Here is a 24,518-nt window from a genome sequence, read left to right as displayed (position 1 = left end):
CCCCTCCCATTCAACCCGCCCCTCCCCACTCAACCCGCCCCTCCCCTCAACCTTGCCCCCTCCCCTCAACCACGCCCCCTCCCCTCCTTGCCCCCCTCCCCCACTCAACCGCCCTCACTCCTTCCCGCCCCTCCCCCACTCAACCACGCCCCTCCCACTCCTTGCCTCCCCACTCACTCCCGCCCCTCACTCAACCCCGCCCTCCCCTCAACCCCACGCCTCCCATCGCCACGCCCCTCCCCTCCAACCCCACGCCCCTCCCCCACTCAACCCACCCCCCTCCTTCTCTGATGCTTCCGTCCGTTCCTTCCTCCTTCTCTCACTCGTACTATATTTTTCTCATTGTCTTCCTACACACACACACACACACACACACACACACACACACACACACACACTCTCACATACACACGTACTTAGCTCCCTTCCCCCTCACTGCCCCAGCCACCTTACACCCTGTCCCCACCTTACACCCTGTCCCCACCTTACACCCCTCTCACCGTTATTCTTCTCACCTGTAATTATCACTTAAGTATCTCCTTGTCTGTCATTTGCCTCTTTATCTACAATTTTTTTTAATATCCAATTTTTTTTCGTTTGATAATTTTTTTTTTTTACTTTTCATATTTTCTTCGTCTTTTCTTTCTGCCTTAATTTTTCCTGTTATCTCCATTTTGTTTTAATTGTTCATTATCTTCAGTTGTTTGAAGTGTAAGTGTGTGTGTGTGTGTGTGTGTGTGTGTGTATGTGTGTGTGTGTGTGTGTGTGTGTCATCAGTTGAGGTTGATATAGTTCTCATTGCCCTTCTTCATAATGTTCTTTCATGCGTGGAGAAATATCGTATTGTTCTCTGAAAGCATCTCCTCGGCGTGGAGAAATATGTGAGTGCCGAGTCATCTTCCTCATCTCGATATAAGGTCGTCTTCACGTAGTTCACAGGGGCAGAGTGGTGCTACAGAGTGTGCTACAGAGCAGGGTGCCAGAGTGTGAAGTTAAGGAGGTGGTGGCTTGCTAGAGGTGAAGCGCATAGAGGTGGTGCTTGCTGGAGGTGGTGCTTGCTAGAGGGTGGTGTTGAGGTGGAAGCTTACAGAGTGCGGTGCTTGCTAGGGAGTGTGGTGCTTAAGGAGTGTGTGCTTGCTAGAGTGTGGTGCTTGCTAGAGGTGGTGCTTGCTGAGTGCGGTGCTTGTTGGCGTGGTGCTTGCTAGAGTGTGGTGCTTATAGAGGTGGTGCTTGCTAGAGTGTGGTGCTTGCTAGAGTGCGGTGCTTAGAGCAGGCTTGCTGGAGGTGGTGCTTGCTAGAGTGCGGTGCTTGCTAGAGTGGTACATAGAGTGTGGTAAGCCTACAGAGTAAGTGGTATGTTTGCTAGAGTGGTGCTTGCTAGAGTGGTGCTTACAGAGTGCGTTGCTTGCTAGTGCGGTGCTTGCTAGAGTGTGGTGTTTTGGCTAGTGGTGCTTTCATAGAGTGCGGTGCTTACAGAGGTGGTGCTTGCTAGAGTGTGTTGGTTTGCTGAGCGGTTGCTTAATAGAGCGTAAGGTTGGTTTGCTAGAGTGTGGTGCTTGCTAGTGTGTGGTGCTTGCTAGAGTGTGTTGCTTGCTAGAGTGTGGTGCCTGCTTGTGTGTGTTAGTACAGTCGACAACATGCATCACTGTTAACAAGGGACCAACTCACGCTGTGTAATTTGAGTTATTCATAAAAATGCTGTGGCCCCCAACACCTCACCCTGCCCTAGTACCTCACCCCACCCGACTCTCTCTCTCTCTCTCTCTCTCTCTCTCTCTGGTGTAGACAAAAATATATCCAGGTCAGTGTTTACAGTCTGGCGATAACTTATTAACTAAGATAATTATGTCAACACAAAAATGAGCTTAGGTTAGGTTAGGTCAGGTTAGGTTAGGTTAGGTTAGGTTAGGTTAGGTTAGGTTACCTAGGAAAAATTGGTTCAGTCTCAGTGGGATGGAAGTTGCATTAGTTTTTTCTTCTCTTGTAAAAATATTAAGAATAATGAATGGTTGACGTCACCACTGAAATAGGAAGCTCCACCCATACCTGTGAAGCACCTTCCTGGGACCTCTTGTGATTGGTTTAAAGGTTCCATGACTTGGTGTGATTGGCTTAAAGATTCCAGGACCTCTTGTGGATTGGCTGAACGACTTCCATTAATTGTTTATATGTATATTCGAGGATTACGTGATTGTGCTCGAGGGATTAGTACTCGTACTCAAGTGAGTTTCGTAGTGGGCTAATTTATTGTATTCAAGCGGCTGGTATAGTAGCTACTCAAGGAGTGGACATAAATACTCATGTGGTTTACATGAGTACTCATGGAATTGTCATAGTACTCAAGGGGTTGTTACAAGTACTCGAGGCCCGGCCATGGAAGGGGTTGTCTTAAGTACTCAAAAGTTTGGCGTAAGTACTCAAGGGATGAAATTCTATTTCGTCACGAAAATTTTATATAAATTAAAATATTATTTATTTATTATTATTTATTTTATAAGCGAGTGAGTGAATGAGTGAGTGAGTAAATAAGACTGTTGTTGAACACCTTAAACCCTCTTATGTATGTTAGTCGTCTTAATCCTACCATATTTCCGGTTATTTACGGGTGTTGCTAAGTGATGATAATTTAACTCCGTGTTTCGTTACAGGTGAGGTGCGGCGCCCTCCACTACACCATCACCTGCTCCTCACCTACCGGCCTCTCACTCCTCACCTACTGACTGACTCATGCCTCATCAGTCATTCCCAATCTTCAGACTCATTCTGGCTGGACTCTGATTGTCTTCAAGTCAGCTGATGGAACCAGTATGTGCTCACGTCAGCTGACAGGCCTCGGTCGTGTTGACACAGTTGAGTGACCAGCGCCTGCTAACACGGGCCACCCTGGATATGTTTGGGAGTCTTCTTTCCGAGTATCAGAATGCCGGGTAGCGGGGGACCAGGTCAGTGCGAGGCAGGTGAGATCAGGTTACACACGAGCGTGGACCATGGGTTGAGAATCAGTCACTCGGGGCTGTGGGTCGGATGTGACGATGCTAATGGTCCTGAAGCACACCCGGCGGAGCCCACACCGCCAGAACCAAGCCCGCGGGTACGGACGACGGAGGTACGTGAGCACGGGCAGTTCGTGACGGTGGTGGAGGTGGAGAAGGATGATGATGACGAGTGTGGCCTGACATGCCATGCTTCGCGGGCCACGACCCAGCCGGTTCCCCGCCCAGCTCCCCGAGGGTTCGTCACGGTGGTGGCTGTCGGGAGCAACACTGACACTAGTCTACACCTCCACCAGACCGGCAAAGTCGCCATCGACTCCAATCTAAAGGTACAGATGGAGCTCCCCTGCAACATGGAAGCTGATTACGTCAACCAAGAGATGATTGATAGAGAGAGGAAGATGGCAGAAGAGTGGAAGGCCAAGAGTGTGCCTGACCAGGTTGTGGTGTATCGTCTGCCAGGGGAGCGGCTGGGACTGGGGCTCAAGTTTGACGGCGGTATGGGGGCCCGCGAGTGTGTGCGGCGGCTCTTCATACAGAGTGTCGCTGTGGACTCGCCGGCCGCACGCGCTGCTGTCCCGTGGGGTGAGCTGCAGCCCGGGGACCAGATCCTCAACATCGAGGGCTGTGCTGTGTCTTCTATGACGAGAGTGCAGTGCGTTTCCTTCCTCAAGGATGCTGCTATGAAAATTACAATCGGTGTGCTGAAGGGAAATGGACAACTCCCAGACATTGACGCGTGTACCTCAGAGAGTCCTGAATATATAAGAGAGGAAGTTGAAGAAGAGGACGAGGGAGCAGACGACCCTTCACGTCTACCGCCGCTTATTGTGGGAGAGATGAGAAAAAGAGTCCCTCCACCTCCACTACCACCAAGGGCGCGACCTAGAAAATCCCCCGCTCGTCCCCCAAAGGATCCTGTGCCTATACCTCCACCCCCAAGTGCTTTCCAGGACCTAGAAAACTCATCTTTGACGGAAAAGAGTTCTAGTGGCGTCTCCTTGACTTGTGAAAATTCTGACAGCAAAGATCAGCCATCACACGGGTGGCGTGAATATGTTTTAGCCCGTCGTAGTCGTCCTGGTGAATTAGAAGAACTTTTAGAGGACCTTGAGTTCCATCTTCCAAAGACGTGGACTACGAGGAGGCTGGGGGAGAGTATGGACGGAGGCCTACCCCCTCGGCCTACCTTCTACTTAGATCTTGTCGGGGAGGAAGACGCTATGGGACCGTGTGAAAGTGAGAGTGATGAAACCAGCAGCTCCGTGTCCACGGTCATTGATCGTCTCTCGTTGTCGTCGTCAACTACTGTGTCGAGAAATTCTTCATTCAACGCCACAGCCGATACTTCCAGGTTTGATTTAGCTCGAGCGCTCAGTCCCTTCGAACAGTTAGAGAAAGAGTTAGAGACAGAGGTGCGACCAGAGGCACAGCAGACGCCCACCACAGCTCCCCGGGACGAGAAAATGCCGGCACCACCTGTAGACCGCAGCACTAAGCCCGCCACGACGGAGTCTCCTCCTGAGGTTGAATCTCCCTCTGTCGTCACGCGGAAGACATCATCAAAGTTAAAGATGCGTCCTTCCATCAAATCATTCTCATTCAGCCTGAAAGGACGTCCATTTTCGTGGCAGCAGGGAAAAGGCAGTACAGAGCGGGTCGATCCAGGCACTGGGCGCACTGACACCTTTCTATCTATCAAAAAATCCTGTAAGCGGCCCGCCCCTCCCCCTCCTCCACGCTCCATCGACTGTGGGACTCGTCACACTGACTCTCCACCCACTGTTGCCTCCAGTGTTAGCACCGACAAGACCACCAAGGATAAAAGTGCATTACCAGACACCAGCAACAACACTCAGGGAAATTCTGACAACTATATTGATCTAATAGCAGAGGCAGCTAAACAAAACATATGTAATGAAGCGGGGAAAGTGGCCAGTAACTTGTTAAGGAAAGAAACTATTTCTAAAACAGACCAAAAAGAACCGACTGATTTCCCTGTTCTGGTACAACCCAAACAACCTAAGATCTCCCCTGAGTACTTGTTGATCTTGGACTCGCCGCCTGGCACGGACGTGTTGGACAAATTCTCAGACAAGAGTTTTTACACCACCGCCGAGGAAGACGCCCAAGCGGAACAAATACAACGTGAGCAGGAAGATGAACAAATTGTTGACATTGTTGAAGCTTCAGCTGCACAGTTGGCGGTACAGCGCGAGGTTATTGAACTGTGCGTGAGTGGCCAGGACCCAGACGGTGAGATTTCTCCTTCAGTGATAAAAGTAACACCTGACCCTGAAGGCGATGGTCCCGGTTATTCAGACACTTACATCCTGACAACTCGCGCCCAGGTTCACCACGCTCTGGACGACGCAGTAGAGTCAGAGAAGTACCTCAACCAGTTACAGCTTGATACAGTAGAGTCAGAGAAGTACCTCAACCAGTCACAGCTTGATACAGTAGAGTCAGAGAAGTACCTCAACCAGTTACAGCTTGATACAGTAGAGTCAGAGAAGTACCTCAGTCAGTCACAGCTTGATACAGTAGAGTCAGAGAAGTACCTCAGTCAGTCACAGCTTGATACAGTAGAGTCAGAGAAGTACCTCAGTCAGTCACAGCTTGATACAGTAGAGTCAGAGAAGTACCTCAGTCAGTCACAGCTTGATACAGTAGAGTCAGAGAAGTACCCCAGAGAGTTGCAACACGATGGCAACTCTCAGACCGTTTCAGGAAAAGACTTGACTGACGACCAGGTGAACACAGAAGGGGTCAGTAATATTTTGGTAATCAGTGAAAATAACGTTGAAAGAGAAGCTGAAGAGGTCACACGTGACGGTACTGAGGCAGAAGTTGATGACAGCAGGCAGGCCGATGACAGCAGGCAGGCCGATGACAGCGGGCAGGCCGATGACAGCAGGCAGGTCGATGACAGCAGGCAGGCCGATGACAGCAGGCAGGTCGATGACAGCAGGCAGGCCGATGACAGCAGGCAGGCCGATGACAGCACGCAGGCCGATGACAGCAGGCAGGACGATGACAGCACGCAGGGCGATGACAGCACGCAGGCCGATGACAGCACGCAGGTTGATGACAGCTTGCGGACTGGTGACAGCACACAGACTGATGATAATGCGTGTGCCATTGACAGCTTATGGACCGATGACAGTACGCGGGCCGATGCCAGTTTGCAAGCCGATGACAGTTCACGGACAGATGATAGTTCGAGGACCGCTGACAGTTCGCGGACCGACGACAGCTCGCGGACCGATGACAGCTCGCGGACCGATGACAGCTCGCGGACCGATGACAGCTCGCGGACCGATGACAGCTCACGGACCGACAACAGCTCGCGGACCGATGACAGTTCTTTGACCGACAACAGCTCGCGGACCGATGATAGTTCACGGACCGACAACAGCTCGCGGACCGATGATAGTTCACGGACCGACAACAGCTCGCGGACTGATGACAGCTCGCGAACTGATGACAGCACTGAGGTGGAGAGCAGTTTAGAAGCTGATGAGAGTACTCAACAGAATGTCAGCCTGGAAGACGGTGATGTTAGCTCAGAAGGTAATAAAAGTGAAGTGATAAATAGTGAAACAGGAGACAATACCGTGAGGAGAGAGGAGAGTGAAGAAGTAGATGAAGGCAGTTATGTGTTAGACGATAACCAAGACATTTATGAGGTAGGATTCCTCTCTTGTTCCTCACCCAAGACCTCCCCGTCAGAACCGCCAGTAGGGAGACCTCTGCTACCTCCGCTACCTCTCGTCGATCTCAGTGAGGAGGGTGACCTTGGGCTGTATGAAGACTTCTATGGTGAATGTTGCTACTCCACCGAGGACCGACTTGATGTATCCGAAGAGTCGAGTGTTTCCCCGAACTTAGGCTGTGAGGAGATACGAATGTTGTCCATTGTACCTGAAGAGGAGAGTGGCGACCTAGACACCGTTGATGATGACTTGGACTATGTTTATGATGATGTCGCTGACGAAGGTGTGAACGATGGTGAAGGTTGGGTAGAGAGTGAAGGGATTGTTGGTGTGGATGAAGCCACTACTGTTGTTACTGCCAGTGAACCAGAAGTGACTGAGTGTAAAGGAGGCAGAACCATCACACAAAGTCACAAACACAAACGTCTGAGACACGACATCGGTGACTTGATCAGGAGGGAAATGAAACTGGATGATGACGTGACGGTGGAGGTGGAGGAAGAGGAGGAGGTGGAGAACCTGGTGGAGTGTGAGAACGAGAGGGAACTCCTGATGGTGATGAGGGCTCTCCGACAGGACCAGGAAGGCGACCACCTCAGGTAAGTCACTCATATATCCTGTACAGTAGTTCATTAAGGGGAATGTTTTTATTTATTACCAGCGTACAGTATATAAACAAGTTAAAATACACTAGCATACAGAATATACTATGTATATTGTTACACAGTGTAGGTATACAAACAATAGTATACAGTTACGTAATTCGACCAATGATAATTAATTAAATCCATTATTATTATTATTATTATTGTTATTATTATTATTTTATTACTAAATTATTATTAAATCATTATTATTACTGTGTTATTATTATTAGTAGTATTATTTCCACTACTTATCACCGTAGTAGTCGTTCGGGCGGTTTGTCTAGCCGGTGTTAGAACAGGAGGACACCGGAGCCGGGAACCTGTGATGTTATTGTCTGGTAGTATGACGTGTGTCCGGGCCAAGCATGACTCGAACCCTTGACATATTAGTGAGAGATGTGTGTGTGGGGTGTAAACTATATTCATTTAAGGGTGATAATAAACCTGAATGGTGTCCTACTCACCAAATTAGGATATATTAATGGAGTTTGTTGAAGTACTGTTTAACTTTACCTTCGTATTCAGTTATCCCTCCTAATTGATGACATTATAAAAACAGGACTAACAAACATAGGTTAGTAGGTTTATTCGCTATACCATGTACAAGATTAGAAACGCTTCAGTTACCAAAATGTGATGCAGACCTTCCTTCAACCTCTCAAGCTCAGTTGGCGGCACTCGACTGTAAACGGACCAATATACACAAGTCTCACGGATAAATAGACAAAGAAAACGAGGGCAGTCAGTTTTCTGTTAGTGTCAGGAGTAACTTAACAGTTGTTCTGGTTCTGTTTTAACGAGATGGCTACAATACGAATAATAATAATAATTATAATATTTATTCTGTTAAAATCATCATTGAGAAATACCGTAAAGAATATTCAATAGGAAACGCCCTTCGTAATATAATGATTCGCTTTAATGATAAAATACGTTAATTTCAACGTTAATTATTTTACTTTAAATAATTATATAAATATTACTAGTATCAAAACACCACAAGTAAAATAAATAATAGGTTACCATCAATTTGTCACAATAATAGTTAATATGTATAAGAAGTATTTATATCCCCGTAACGTAGCCTCACTCGGTACTTTGTCTAGGTAAGTAGGTAGTAGGTAGCTACCATACAGGGAGGTACTACCGACTGGGAAGATATTAGAAGCGTAATGTGTAGTTTAATGGTAGATCCTGCTGCCATTTCTTCTTTTTCTTCTTTGCACACTGGCTTATTTTTCTCTTCTCTTCCTCACCATTATCACGCCATCTCTCGTGTCTTGTCTTCATTCCGTTTTATTGCAAAGTTACTCGTCTCGTTTTTTCTTTTCCTTCTCATTTTGGCTTTCTGTTTTTTTTTTCACTTGTTTATTTGTTTACAGTTTTTGTTATTTTGATTTATTCTTATCTGTTTGGGTAATTTGTTTTTCTTCGGGTTTTTTGGTTTTGTTTATACTTTTTTCTTTATATTCTCATTCTTATTCCTTAACTTATGTTTATTTGTTTCTTTAATTTATTTATTTATTTGTATTTAGTCTCTTTTTATTTACTTTGTTTTAATCTGTTTATTGACTGGTTGATTAATTGATTGATTTATGTGTTATTTTACGACTAGTGGAAACATTATCTTTTGTGTGTTTTCCTCTCTTCGTTCTTTCAGTTTCTCTCTTTTCTTTACATCCTTTCTCTTTCCTTGTCTCCGTGTCCTTTCTCCTCTCTCGACTTTCTCCTCTCTCTCTCTCTCTCTCTCTCACCCGCGGATTGGTGCAACAGTTGGTGACGTCACATGTGAAGCCTGGAATGTGAGTTTACCACACTGCTGACCTCCCTGACCTCTTCTTGCGGGAGGGGAGGTTAAGCGAGGCCAGAGTGTGTTGCAGGAGGTCACGTGAGATATTCTACTAAATTGGTCGGTCACGTTGAGAGGAATTTATTGTGTAAAGGAGACACTGATGGTCTGCCTTTGCGGAGAGGGGAGGAAGGGTCTGTCAACAACAAAAGCTACCACCACCACTAACACATAAGCTACCATCACCACCACTAACACATAGCTACCACCACTCACTAACACACACGCTACCACCACCACCAACACATAAGCTACCACCACCACCAACACAGCTACCACCAACAACAACAAAAGCCACTACCACTCACTAACACATAAGCTACCACTATCATAAGCTACCACCACCAACACATATACCACCACCACCAACACACAAGCTACCACCACCAACACATAAGCTACCACCACCACCACAAAGGCTGGGCGACAGGCCAACAAAGAGGTGGCAGACCGACCCAGTATTTCGTAACTCGGCCAAGAATCAAGTGGGGAGGGGAGTGGCTGGTAGGGGCGACAACCTGAGTGGGTAGTTGGATGGTGAAGTGGGTAGGTGGGTAAAGAGGTGGGTAGATGGGTGGTGAGGTGGGTAGGTAAGTGATGAGGATGGTAGCAAGGAAGGGAGGTGATGGGAGAGGAGAAGGAAGAGAGAGAAGGGGGAAGGTAGAGTAGAAGAAAGGGAGAGGAGAAGAAAGGGAGAGGAGAAGAAAGGGAGAGGAGAAGAAAGGGAGAGGAGAAGGAAGGAAGTAAGGGAGAGAGGGAACGGCATAAACAAGATACAAGGAGTTAAAGACAAAACAAAATACGACTCTTTGGTAAAATGACCCTTTATTGAGAGAGATTTTCGTCTTTAGTCAAAAAAAATAAAAAATAAACCATAAATCTTCCTTTAGAAATAAGATAAATTTGTGTAAAGAAGTTCTGTTTGGTAAGGAAGTATTAATAGTGTGGTAGATGTAAGGTAGTGGTTGTGGTGACGTGGTGGTAGTGGTGATTGTTGAGTTGGTGGTAGTGGTGATTGAGTTGCTTGTTGTGGTTGAAAATGGTGGAGGTGGTGGTTGAGATGAAGGTGGTGATTCAGGTGGTGGTGATTGAAATGGTGATGGTTGAGGTAGTGGTGATGGTTGATGTGCTTTGTGCAGGCTCAGGTCAGCGGGGGACGTGAAGCACTATAGTGACACAGCACAATGTAAACAAAGCCATGCTGTGAGAGAGAGAGAGAGAGCGAGAGAGAGAGAGAGAGAGAAACTGGCTTTGGTCTCTCCTGCCCTGGGTCATTGCCCTGAGGACTTGGCTTTCCTCACATCAGACTTACGTGGCTGCCTCACCCGGCCTCTTATCTCACCTGGCTTCCCCTATCACGAATTACCAGACCATCATTGCCTTGACACTGTTATGACACTTGCTTTGCCCTGTGTGTGTGTGTGTGTGTGTGTGTGTGTGAAGGTCGGTACAATACCCGTCGCCATTTTCGTCTATCTTTTCCTTATATTTTATCAGTTTGTATTAGATTTTTCTCTTTCGTGTCCGTTCCTTCTTTTGGTGTGTTGTTGTTATTCTTGTTTTGTGTATTTATTATATATGTTTCACTGCTTCCCATCCTAACGTCTCCCTTCCAACCTTAATTGAGAGAGGTAAGGGTCATCTAACCTAACCTAACCTCACCTCACCTGACCTGACCTGACCTGTGATTGTTAAGACCAAATGAGACTTGAAGAGGAGACTCATTAGTAACAGGAAGAACGTCTTATTGTTCTTATTATCATTTATCTCTTCATTATTCCTTTATCTTGTTTTCTTTTCTTTTTTCTCTTTGTGTCTTTATCACTTATAATGTGGTCAGAGTGGCGTTGTGGCCCAGTAACGCAAGGGGTGGTGGTGTGGCCCAGTGTGACGCAAGGGGTGGTAGTGTGGCCCAGTGTAACGCAAGGGATGATGGTGTGGCCCCAGGATGATAGTGTGGCCCCAGGATGATAGTGTGGCTAAGGTAATGGGGCTTAGGACTGGTCAGGGGTCAAGAGGCTCTGTTTATAGGCGACCAGAGGACACACACACACACACACACACACACACACACACAAAGTACTAAAGGTCGATAAGTCACATTCCAAGGTAACAGGTGATGTCACGCTGCTTACCTGTCTCCCGGGGTCATTATAGTGTTACAGGTGGAGGCCATAACAGGTCATGCTACCTCCTCCTCCGCACGACCCCGCAGGTGGTGTGTGGGGAGGAGGAGGGGCAGTTTGGAGTGGTGAGGGTCAGCACAGGACGTGACGTATGGCCGGTCACAGTAGTGACCCTCGGTGACCCCGCCAACAACAATGGCTGCGGGTCCTCTTGGGTAATTACAGCCTCCAGTAAATTACGTCCAGCGTTGAACAATGTGACCTTTTTGTTTGGAAGGGGTGTGGGGGTATGGGGGGTGGGTAATGTGTTGGTTTGTACAGAGGCGGCGAGTTTGTGGGGTAAACAGGAGCGGCACAAAGAACAGACCCTTGAGGACGCCGGGACAACTATACATTAAGGTAGCAACTAATGATGATCACGAAACGTACCACCTGACGCCCTCTCCTGTGTAATAATGGACGGATCTTGATTAGGTTGAAAAATTATAGGAGATTATTACTGTACGGGTGAATACTTGACCGTGTGTTTGGACCGAGTACTGTGCTGTGTGTGTGGATGATTTACGAGTTTACCTTAACCACTTTAACATGTACTCACAGAGGAAGATGAAATTGAACAGTCAGTAATGCTGTTCAAAACCTGTCCCTTGATGCCCTCCAAAGGTCATCCACTTATATAATCCTCCAACAGCATTTACCCCCCCTCCACCCCCTCTCCTATACATGTACCTGCCTGCCTTGTGTCACTGGTGAAGTCTTGGTCCTTCGTGATCTTTATCCAGGGTTTATGTAGTGGTGGTCCGTGCCTAAGTATTTGGCTGCTGGGTGGGCTGTGAGGGTGAGGTTGTTGACTCAGTGAAGGATGGATGTTGTTGGGGTGTTGGTGGTCAGTGGTTGATGGTGCTGTGAAACCTCCATCTAACTGACTAAATGGTAAGGGGGTAGTCCGTTAGATCGAGTCAGTCCGTTAGACGAGAACCACCATCTAAAGGACTGTATCCGTTAGGTTTCACTGCGCTGACCTTGTCCAAAAGGTCAAAGGGTGAGCGTGTTGACCTTGTCAGGGGTGAGAGGGTAAATGCTTGGCCCGTGTCCATGGCCGAGAGAACATATAAGATCTGAACTTAAGTTTATGGTTAAGACGGGAGGCGCTGACCTAACATTCTTCAGGGGGGTCATGGGATGGAACTATTGACCTTGTGAAGGGGTCAGAGTGTGTCGACGTTGACCTTATCCAAAGATTTATATGTTAGTAAACAAACCGAGTTCCAGGTTGTCAGCTTAAAGATTTGTTTAAGCCTATTATTCCTCACACCAGGACAGACACTTTGAAACCGTCGATAAGATGAAGTGAAATTTTATACCACAACAAAAAATTCTTTCCACCAACTGACCCTAAAACTGATTTACGTGGTACCTGAAGAAATATTTAATAACACAGGAAATATTATCGTTATTAATTTGATATATTTGAGTCTTTTTACCATATTGTGTTTATTTATCGTTCATCAACTTCTGAGTCTATTAGAATATTGAGAGAAGGAAATAACACAACTCGTATTTAAAGTGGTGCAGTATGCATTCCTGGTAGAGGGTGTGGTAGCTTACCTTGTCCCAGGCCTTGTGTGGTACATCAGGTGTGTGTGTGTGTGTGTGTGTGTGTGTGTGTGTGTGTGTGTGTGTGTGTGTGTGTGTGTGTGAAGTCTCAGATGTCTGTACGGTAAATTTTTCCATTAACTGGTGATTATAGAACGCATCAAACTACCTCACTCGACGTACGGCACAAATATGACTCTCAAAATGGCGTCTTAATCGTACTGAGACTACAAGTGCCTCCTCTTGCTCGTCACATAGTTAAGAAGAAAGGAATTGGACGCGTGAAAGTTTGATAGGTTGATCACGTGAACCTGTTGTGTGTGTGTGTGTGTGTGTCAAATGTTTACCTAAAGTACCATCTGTTACAGGTTAATGGGGAGGGGAGGAGGGTTGATAACGGGGGAGAGGAGGAGGGTTGATAACGGGGGAGAGGAGGAGGAGGAGGAGGGGTAATAGAGGGGAAGGGAGGAGGAAGAGGAGGCAGTGAGATAAATGGTAAGGGAGGAAGGATGGCAGTAGGATTAGTAATGGTTCAAGCTCAAGAGGGTAAACTTAACCTAACCTCAATGGAGTAGGAGGAAGAGGCGGTGATAATGGTGACGCCGGTGGTGAAGGAACATACCAGAGCGTGGGTGTGGCCTTACAAGGTTCACCCCACCCTTACACACACACACACACACGAGGGAGGTAGCTGAAGAAAGGATCGTTTTGTACAGTACAATTTTTTTTTACGGGGATTAGCCCACCAGGGCACAGGTCACTGACCCACATTGGGGCCTGGGGGGCGAAAATGTAATAATAATAATATTAATAATAATAAATAATAGTCATAATAATTCATAATAAATAAAATTTATGATAAAACAAACAAAAATAAAATAATGATGATAATAATACAGTAAGAACATAAGAACATAAGAAAATAAGGAGTCTGCAATAGGCCGGTTGGCCTGTGCATGGCAGCTCCTGTCGAGAGTTACTACCACTCTCTATCATCCATGAATCTATCTAGCCTCCCTTTGAAACTTTCCAGCGTTCCAGCACTTACTACAAGGTTGCTAAGCTTGCTCCACTCGTCTTCCACCCTATTTGTAATCCAGTTCCTTCCTATCTCCCTCCTAAACCTAAACTTATCCAACTTGAATCCGTTGTTCCGAGTCCTATCCTGCTCGGATATTATAAGAACTTTATCTGTATCACCTTTATTGATTCCTTTCACCCACTTGAATACTTCTATCATATCTCCCCGCACTCTTCGTCTTTCTAGGGACTGCAAGTTTAGTTTCTTTAACCTATCCTGATATGGAAGGTTTCTAAGTCCCGGAATCATTTCCGTCATTCTTCGCTGCACCGACTCTAGTGAATTGATATCCATTCTATAATAAGGGCACCAGAAATGAACCGCATAATCGAGGTGCGGCCTGACTAGCGCAAGATGTAGTTGCAACAAGACCTCTGCACTCTTATTACTTACACTTCTAGATATAAAACCCAATACTCTGTTTGCCTTATTTCGAACATTAACGCACTGTACCCCTAGGTCTCTTTCACAAGTCGACTTCTCTAGGTTGATGTTGTTAAGGCTGTATACATTGACAGTATTTGTTCTTCCAATATTAAGTACGCTGCACTTGCTGGTGTTGAATTTCATTTGCCATTTTTCAGACCACCCCAGACCACCCCTGCAGTTTATTTAGATCCTCCTGTAATGCATTTGCATCCTGCCCTGAATTAATCTGCCGCCCTATTTTGGTGTCATCCGCAAACTTGCTTAAGTCACTGCTGATCCCAGTATCTAGATCGTTTATGTAGATTATGAACAAGAGTGGACCTAGTACTGACCCCTGGGGAACCCCACTGGATACACGACCCCACTCAGATTTAACACCATCTACGCTGACCCTCTGTGTTCTATCGGTAAGCCATGATTTTATCCAATTTAAAACTATCCCCTCGATACCATGAGCCTTAATTTTTTTCAGAAGCCTCTGATGCGGTACTCTGTCAATAATAATAATAATAATAATAATAATAATAATAAAGAACTATAAATACAAAAGTGAAAAAAAAGATCAAAAGTGAGAAGCGATATATGTATGTTGTGTTGTCAATGGTAAGAGAAACAATTGAAACCCTGCAATTGCGTGTAAATGAAGCAGAAAGTCAGATCAGCAACCTGGGACTTGGTCACAATTTTCGTGATGCCATATGGCAGCAGGGTCTACCATTAGACAACACATTATGCTTCCAATATCTTCCCAGGCGGTAGTACCTCCCTGTTTGGTAGCTTCCTACTAACACAATACATACAGTACTAAGACAATACACTGTACATTGAGAAATAGCAACTGGTACTAACCTTGTGTAATACTCTATAGGCTTTTATTGTTATTTTTATGATGTATATAACAACAACAACAACAATAATAACAACAACAAGGACACAATTTCAGAACAAAAGGTGAGAGAGGGAAGCGGTGGTCACAAAAACATTGAATGGGTAATTAAGAGAGGCAATCACCTGAACACTAACCTAACCTAACCATTCACCTGAGCTCCTTTACCTCCCTGCCCGACCACCTTACATGGGTCCAGGTGGCGTTTAACACACTCATATAAAGCAGGTGTGATTATCTTCATTAGCGCTCCTTATATACCTGTTGACCTTAAGACCATACGTCACCCAGGTGTTCTTTGTGCTCCGGCTGGCACTAGAGGTTGATCCACCTTCCCTCCAGGTCAGGGGCAGGTCAGAGGTAGGGGCAGGTCAGAGGTAGGGGCGGGTCAGAGGTAGGGGCAGGTCAGAGGTCGAGGAGGCAGGTTAGAGGGTAGAATCAGGTTAGAGGTAGAGGCAGGTCAAAAGTAGTGGCAGGTCAGAGGTAGCTGCAGGTTAGATGTAGTACTAGGTTACAGGTTAGGTTACAGGTTAAAGGTAGAAGCAGGACGGTAATGTAGGTGTTTGTGACTTACGGTTTCTACTCTGTCTGTAGCTGTGTTGATCTGGTGTAGGTGGTGGTGTAGGTGGCGGTGTAGGTGTAGGTGGCGGTGTGGGTGGTGGTGTAGGTGGCGGTGTAGGTGGTGGTGTAGGTGGCGGTGTAGGTGGGTACAGGTGATATGTCGTGGGTATGGTAAGGACAAGGAAGATCAAATAATACTTAGGTGTAACATCTTAAGAGAGGCAAAGGCATCACAGACCGAGAGGAAATTCGGTCTGCATCTCACATCCCAAACACTTGATTCAAATACCATCTTTTGTTAGCAAGAGTTATGACCCTATGCTTGTCCCACTAATTATCAAGGTGAGGGGTGGATGATACAGGTGATTAATATATATATATCTCTCTCTCTCTCTCTCTCTCTCTCTCTCTCTCTCTCTCTCTCTCTCTCTCTCTCTCTCTCTCTCTCTCTCTCTCTACGTCTGAGATAGGAAATCCTCACGTAGGGATGATAATGCATACACAATTACCCGTCGAGTCTCAGTACAACATTAACGCTATCTTATAATTACGTCAGGTAGTCAGGCAGGTTAGAAGAACTTTCCTTACAATGACAATACAATTAAGAATTTTTCCAGACCTTTTGATAATTCCGTCATTGTATCGTAAGTGATAAAATTAAACTTACGATTTTTTTTTTCGTGATCTGATCGTTACTGTAAGTGGCGTTGAAATCTCCATATATATATATATAGTGAGGCGTTGGGTGAAGGATTCTTAAAAGAGTCCTACGGTGTTTGTCTGTCGTCGTAACTGGGAGCTTGAGAACACTTGGTAACTGGATACATTTGATTGTAGTAAATGATCATGTGTTTAATGCCTTGAGAGGTGGATGATAGAGGTGAGAGGTGGATGATAGAGGTGAGAGGTGGATGACAGAGGTGAGAGGTGGATGATAGAGGTGAGTGATGGATGACAGAGATAAGTGGTTTATGACACAAATGAGAGGTGGAGGTCGTGAGGCGTGGTAGCTGACCTGACCTGACAGACGATAGATTCCTTAAAATTTCCTGAAATACAATAGTTGAGTAAGTTCCAAGACGATAGTTTGGTCACTGTCTAGGACGATAGTTTAGTCATTTCTTACGATTGTTGATATGTAAAGTCTCTTATTATTGGCTAAGACAAAAAACCCGTACGGACACAAAGACACGACACGCATACACACACGCTAAGTCAACACAGAACCATTGATTACCTCGGCTCCTCCATTCACAAAACCGCGGGGGGCGATGACTCCATGTTGTGACGTCACCCGCCTTTGTTCTAACTCAGCGGCTCTGGCTTTGGCTTAATGTCACCTTACACCCCCCCCCCCTTCCCTCCCTCCACCACTTCACCACCTTAAGGTAAATTAAAAGTCATTTAATAAGATGATATTTAACGCTATTTAATAATTATATAGATCATTTTGGTTATGTCAGTATTTGAAGATAAGAGGTGAGTGAGGGAAGGCTGGGCTTGGGTATATCGGAACGTACCTAAACGCCTCGGTGTTTTGCTCAAGAATATGACTTAATATTTCCTAAAGTTAGTATTTATGCCGGAAGAATATTTTTTTTTTATAAGTAGTAGTGAATCTTGTTCTTGTACTTGTAAAACAATATATATTTATATTTTTTTTTACTTCAATATCTTTCGTTTTTTTCTTAATGATTTCATACTTTTCTACTTCAATACGAAACTTGTAAATTATTTTGGCACTTTATCTTACTTTAAAAAACCTTACTTTTGTATTTTTTTCTTACTTTTGTCACTTATAATTTTCCTTACTTATAAACTTTTTCTAACTTTTAATTATTTTTCTCTTAATATTTGGTACTTTAATATTTTGTCCTACTTTTGATTGGTTCTTATTTTCCCTTCTCTTTTTCCTTACTTTCTTTTATTTTCCCGATTATATAATTTGCTTTTATATTTTTAGTTTATAATTTTTCATTACTTGTTTTATCTCTCTCTCTCTCTCTCTCTCTCTCTCTCTCTCTCTCTCTCTCTCATAACCAGTTCCCGGAACAACGTGATCCACGAATTTCCGTGACCGAACTTAAAGTCTTTTACAGTGGGTCAGTGTCCGTGGTCACGATCTCCCCATTACTTGAACGACCTCCCCATTATTTTGACGACCTCCCCATTATTTTGACGACCTCCCCATTATTTTGACGACCTCCCATTGACATTTTGACGACTCTATTATTTTGACGACCATCCTTTATATGATCATTCCCCATTATTTTGACGACCTCCCCATTATTTTGACGACCTCCTCATTATTTTGACGACCTCCTCATTATTTTGACGACCTCCCCATTATTTTGACGACCTCCCCATTATTTTGACGACCTCCACATTACTTGACGACCTCCCCATTGTATACCCCCATTATTATAACACCATTCGTTCTTCAGACCTCCCCATTATTATGACTGACTCCCCATTAACTCTCCCGCCCCGGCCATGACAGTCAGGGGCCAGGGAGCAGCAAGCGGGTGGAGGCGGAGTGTCATATTTCATTAATGGGCGTGCGGGCGGGTGTGCGGGCGTGCGGGCCAGCTTAACAGTCCTCTCGTGCTACCAGTGACTGCTCTGTTTCTCCTGTTGTGACTCCTTCTGTTGTTGGTGCTGTTATTACTGTTGTTAAATGCTGCTATTATTGTTGTTAGTGCTGTTATTACTGTTAGTGCTGTTATTACTGTTATGGTTGGTTTTCTTGCTGTTATCTCCGCTGTTGGTAAAGCTGTGCAGCATTTATTGTTGCTTTAACCTGACGACACAGACCAACATAAAGGCACAGTGAAGGACGTGATTCATTCTAGTTTATCTTGACGAAGGTGGACACGTCGCTTACCATACTGGACTTCCCCTTCCCTTCCCTTCCTTTCCCTTCCCTTCCCTTCCTTCCTTCCTTCCTTCCCTTCCCTTCCCCGGAGACTCTACCCAACCCACACACGTGATGAAAAGTTGTCAAGCGGCTATAAGGATATGCAGAGGCGGACACCAACTGGTTTGAAGTGCACACAAATACTCAAGATCCTATTGAATTGTGGGTTACGTGCCGAGGAGGAGAGTTGAAACCTAACTTTAAGCGTGGGATTGTGTGTCGTGGGTCACTTATTGAGGAGAGGTGCTTACTGGTTGGTGAGGTGAAGACATTTGGTGGTTCTTGACCCTCTTGACGGTAAGGTAACGATTTTAGAACTGAAAGAAATATATTTTGAAGCATTTTTTCTTTTTTTTTTTTGGAGGTGAAGACGATTTCTTGCCGTTGTTTATCGTTCTGGTTATTGAGACATGAAAAAGTTTTTGGTTTTATCGACTCTTTGGGGCTGGCCGGATACTTAAAAACCTCCAGGGGCATCTAGTTGTCCTGACCTTGCCGGTACACTGCTGGACGGGCTCACTGGTTTGGTTATTGTATATGACGGATCCTTCCAGTGTTGTTGTTGTGCTGGGGTAAAGGTTGAGGTTTAATTATATACCCATCATAGGACCTATTCAACACCTTTTATAGGGAAGGTTGTGGCTAAATCAAAGGTACTATATAGGGAGGCCTTTGGTACTGTGGTGGTGAGGTGGTGTTGATAAGGACCTGTAGAGACTTCCTGTAGGTTCTTGGTTTAGCATTGTGGGAAGACGGAAGGTTATTACCGTCTACAGCAACATAGAGCCAACATAACCACAACCACCATTACCGTCTACAGCAACATAGAGCCAACATAACCACAACCATCATTACGTCTACAGCAACATAGAGCCAACATAACTTACAACCATCATTACCGTCTACAGCAACATAGAGCCAACATAACTACAAACCATCATTACCGTCTACAGCAACATAGAGCCAACATAACCACAACCACCATTACCGTCTACAGCAACATAGAGCCAACATAACCACAACCACCTCCATGATATCGTCCTGGTTGCTGTGTCAGACAAACTCTCTCCTCTTCACCACAACATCTTGATCAGCATGTCAGTATAATCCACTCAAAACAAAACCAACACTCTGAGCTTAACCAACATCTTGTAGTCGATGCCTGGCCGTGAGGGAGGAGAGGAGGGCGTCTTACTGCCAAACACCTGTGATTATCGTGTGAGCATCATGGTTCTCACACCTGGATTCTCGTTCTTTAAAAGTTAGTAGGTATAAATATCTCCTAAATGGTGATATGAGAACGTGTTTAACTGGCTCACTTAAATTACGGCTCATAACCTGATTCTTCAATGTTCTTAACGTCAAGATTTTTCTCCTAAGTGGTAATATGAGAACGTATCAAACAGACTGAATTTGGCCACAGCATAAAGCCTGATTCCCCATTGGTTCTTCAGTTCAAGTTTGCCCTTAACTGGTGATATGAGAACGTATCTAACTCCCCACTCACGTTTATAACACAATGACGACTCTCAGAGATTGGACAGGTACATTAACTGTCCCTCTTGAGTGCAGATGACAGAACATATCTCATCACCCTTTCACTAATCATCCACCTAAGACAGATTTTCATGTATCTTCCAACTTCTTTCTGTTTCTCTACTGCAAAAACACAACCATGGCGGTCAATATGGTGTCGATATGTCACTCGGTGTCTTTATGTGGTGTATTATTTAGCTGTGAATCTTTGAGGACCTGGGCGTGGTTATGTCTTAAGGATCTGGGCGTGGCTATACCATAAGGACCTGGGCGTGGCTGTACCATAAGGACCTGGGCGTGGCTACACTTAAGAACCTGGACGCCACTGATCTGACCACGCTTCTTATCTCGTTAAAGGTCACTGGGTCACACACCTGGTGGCATCTCTTATGTCTGTTGCCAGGGGTCACGGGGTCACTAATCAGGTGCCATCATCTTATCTTGGTAGAGGTCACGGGGCCACTAACCTGTGAGTGGGAGGGTACACATCAAAGCGGTAAGGTGTAGATGAGGAGTACACAGTGGTTGGTTGTGTGAGTCGAGTGTTGTGTGAGTCGAGTGTTGTGTGAGTCGAGTGTTGTGTGAGTCGAGTGTTGTGTGAGTCGAGTGTTGTGTGAGTCGAGTGTTGTGTGAGTCGAGTGTTGTGAGTCGAATTACCTACACCCAGATATACAGAGTCGTATACAGTACACATATTTACATACACACATGGGAAAACATACACTCACACAATGTTTATTCTCATTCTCTCTATATATTTCTATTCACTCGTTTTGACTCTTATCTTCTTCTTTTCCACGCTTCTCTGTCTTCCTATCTCTCCCCCCACCCCCCTTCTCTGATTTCTTTTTATTTATGCTTCTCTCTGTCTTTGTATTTCTCTGAACCCCTTTCCTCTCATCTTCCTCTCCCCAACTTTCTTTTCTCTTCCTCCTTCACCTCCTTCCTTTCCCCTCCCTCCCTCACCCTCCCTCCCTCTCCCCCTCCCACACAGGACACACCCCGCCTTCAGCACATAAGGGAGCCAATGTGTCTCAACAGTGGGGGCTGTGTGGGCGCTGGTGGCGGTGGTATGCGTCTTAATCTGTGCATCTTCTTACGACAACCTCCTGTAAACGACGACTTCTAGTACACCACGACCTCCTGTACACGACGACCTCTAGTACACCACCTCCAACACACACCACTGAGTTTCTTCGTCTGTCTTATCTCTCTGTCTCCGTCTGTCTTATCTCTCTGTCTCCGTCTGTCTTCTCTCTCTGTCTCCGTCTGTCTTCTCTCTCTGTCTCTCTCTCTCCGCCATAATATGTTCTTTGTACCAACACTTTCCCCTTCTTCCATTTTCGTCTTCTCAGCCAGTGAAATGAAGCCTCTGATTTATTCCTTGGCGTGGTAAGGAGGGAAGGGGGGGGGAGCTCTGTGTTTACTGGGTGTGGGGGGTGTAGGAGAGGGCAAGAGAGAGGGAGAGAGGGGCAAGAGGGAGGGAGGAGAGGAGCAAGAGAGAGGGAGAGAGGGGCAAGAGAGAGGGAGAGAGGAGCAAGAGGGAGGAGGAGAGGAGCAAGAGGGAGGAGGAGAGGAGCAAGAGGGAGGAGGAGAGGAGCAAGAGGGAGGAGGAGAGGAGCAAGAGGGAAGGAGTGAGGAGGAAGAGAGAGGAAGGGGCAGACTTGACTCCTACTAATGAACCGCTCTCAGTACTTGATTAAACAGATCTTGTATTCACCTCTGAGCTCCCTCTCCCCTCCGTCCCCCTCTCCTCCGCCCTCTCCCTACTCTCACCACGTCATTTTGCATCCTAACCTAACCTAACCTAAACCTAACCTAACCTAAAGCTAACCTAAGCCTAACCAAACCTAACCTAACCTAACCTAACCTAACCTAACCTAACCTAACCTAACCTAACGTAACCATGAAAATGTAAACTGTTTCTCATTAAGGTGAAGAAATTATTAACCAAAAAGTATTATACCATTTTAGTTATTACAGAAAGAGTTGATGTAATGGTGGTAAAGGTGTGGGTACCAGGTGTTGGGTGTGGTACCAGAGTGTTAGGGTGTGGGTACTCAGTGTAGGTGTGGAGTACCAGATATTAAGGTGTGGAGTACCAGGTGTTAAGGTGTGGTACCAGGTGTTAGGGTGTGGAGTACCAGGTGTTGGGTGGGTACCGGGTGGGGTGTGGATGCCAGGTGTTGAGTGTGGGTACCAGGTGTTAAGGTGTGGTACCAGAGTGTTAAGGTGTGGTACCAGGTGTTAGGGTGTGGGTACCAGGTGTTAAGAGTGTGGGTACCAGGTGTTGGGGTGTGGGTACAGAGTGTTTAGGTGTGGGTACTGCCAGGTGTTAGAGTGTGGGTACCAGGTGTTGGGGTGTGGGGTACCAGGTGTTAGGGGTCAGGTGCACCAGGTGTTTAGGTGTGGGTACCAGGTGTTGGGGTGTGTGCCAGGTGTTAAGGTGTGTGGGTACCAGGTGTTAGGGTGTGGGTACCAGGTGTTGGGGTGTGGTACCAGGTGTTAGGTGTGGTGCAGAGTGTTGGGTGTGGGTACAGGTGTTAGGAGTGTGGTACCAGGTGTTAGGGTGTGGGTACCAGGTGTTAGGAGTTGGGTACCAGGTGTTGGTGTGGGTACCAGGTGTTAAGGTGTGGGTACCAGGTGTTGAGATGTGGGTACCAGGTGTTGGGGTGTGGGTACCAGGTGTGGGGTGGGTACCAGGTGTTGGGGTGTGGGTACCAGGTGTTGGGAGTGTGGGTACCAGGTGTTGGTGTGGGTACCAGGTGTTTAGGTGTGGGTACCAGGTGTTAGGGTGTGGGTACCAGGTGTTGGGGGTGTGGTGCAGGTGTTGGGGTGTGGAGTACCAGGTGTTGGGGTGTGGTACCAGGTGTTGGGGTGTGGGTACCAGGTGTTGGGTTCATAAGGTAAATTGGCTCTGGTCTTTATTCTTGTTGGTTTACTTTTGGGGAATAATTCTGCATTTTTTTTTTTTTTTTTTCAGAATTTTGTAATGATGTAAAAAGTTGGTTTGTTGAATTATAGTGTGTTGTTGTTGTTGTTTATTTATTTGTTCTTCTTCTTCTTCTTCTTCTTCTTCCTGCTATTATTCATCAGTGTCAGCCATGTGTGTGTGTGTGTGTGTGTGTGTGTGTGTGTGTGTGTGTGTGTGTGTTCTCCTCCTGCATACCCTTATGTTTACTCCCTACGTATCATCGTGTTGACTCTCTCTCTCTCTTCCTGTTCGTTGGCGCACCTGTATCACCCCACCTGAGACTTGTGGAATGTGCTTTGTGTAATGGCCTAGTGATGTAGTGGGGGTGGGGGGATGGAGGGAGAGTAGAAAGGTGGAGGGAGGAGAGGAAGGGGAGGGGGGGGGAGGAAGTAAGAGAGGGGAAGGGATGACAAAGTGGACCTCTTACTTTTGAACGGATGAGATTCCTCTTCCTCCTCTACTTCCTCTACGTCTTCTTCTTCCTCCTCTTCCTCCTCTTCTTCCTCCTCCTCCTTTACGTCCGTTCCTAGTTGGTTCTGTCTTATCAATTCCTTTATTATGTCTTAACCTCCTTCCTGTCGTCTCACATCTAACTAACTGTCTCTCCTCCTTCCGTCTAAAGTCCTTCTGCCTCGCCCTCCTTCCCGCCCTGAGCTCTTCCTTCCATTATCTTCCGCCTTTGCTCCTCTCATTTCCTTCCGCCCTTGTCTTCTTCTCTTCTTCCGCCTTCGTCCTTCTCTTTCCCCCTTCCGTCTTCTTCTGCTCGTCTCTTTTCCTTCCTTCCTTCGTTAGTTCCTTTCGCCACTTCTGTCCCGTTTCGTCCTGACTTATGCTCTCCTTCTACCTCATTCTCCCTCCCTTCTACCTCCTTCTCCCTCCTTCCTCCTTCTCCCTCCTTCTACCTCCTTCTCCTCCTTCCTTCTCCTCTTCCCCCCCCCCCCCTCTTCTTATTAATTTCAATCGTATCGTGGAGGTACTGGTGGGGGAGAGGAGAAGGAGGAAGAGGAAACAGGGTGTGGAAGGAAGGGAGGAAAGGAGGGAAGAGGAAGACAGGGAGCAGAGATTGAGGTGTGTGGGAGGGGGGGTGTGTGGGGAGGGAGGTGTGTGGGGAGGTGTTCAATGTTTTATTATCAAAGTATGTCGGTATATACAGGAACATGTCTCTGTCTGTCTGTCCCTGTGGTAGTAGGGTGATGGTAGTAGGTGT

The 24,518-nt window shown here is 46.1% G+C and overlaps 1 protein-coding gene across 1 annotated transcript in view; it reads left to right on the top strand.

Moving 5' to 3' along the window:
* The window catches only part of LOC121878659, a 108,590-nt gene that overhangs the window by 13,227 nt on the left and 70,845 nt on the right, over positions 1-24,518 (top strand). The window contains exon 3 of the mRNA XM_042384979.1: positions 2,649-7,308. Within this exon, the coding sequence (XP_042240913.1) occupies positions 2,921-7,308 (4,388 nt within the window). The 5' untranslated portion in view covers positions 2,649-2,920. The remainder of the gene's footprint in view (positions 1-2,648; positions 7,309-24,518) is intronic.

This window comes from Homarus americanus, unplaced genomic scaffold (genome assembly GCF_018991925.1).
Source record: "Homarus americanus isolate GMGI-L3 unplaced genomic scaffold, GMGI_Hamer_2.0 scaffold9476, whole genome shotgun sequence".
NCBI lineage: Eukaryota > Metazoa > Arthropoda > Malacostraca > Decapoda > Nephropidae > Homarus > Homarus americanus.
The sequence above is the reverse complement of the archived record's forward strand: the minus strand, read 5'-3'. Positions and strand labels throughout refer to the sequence as shown.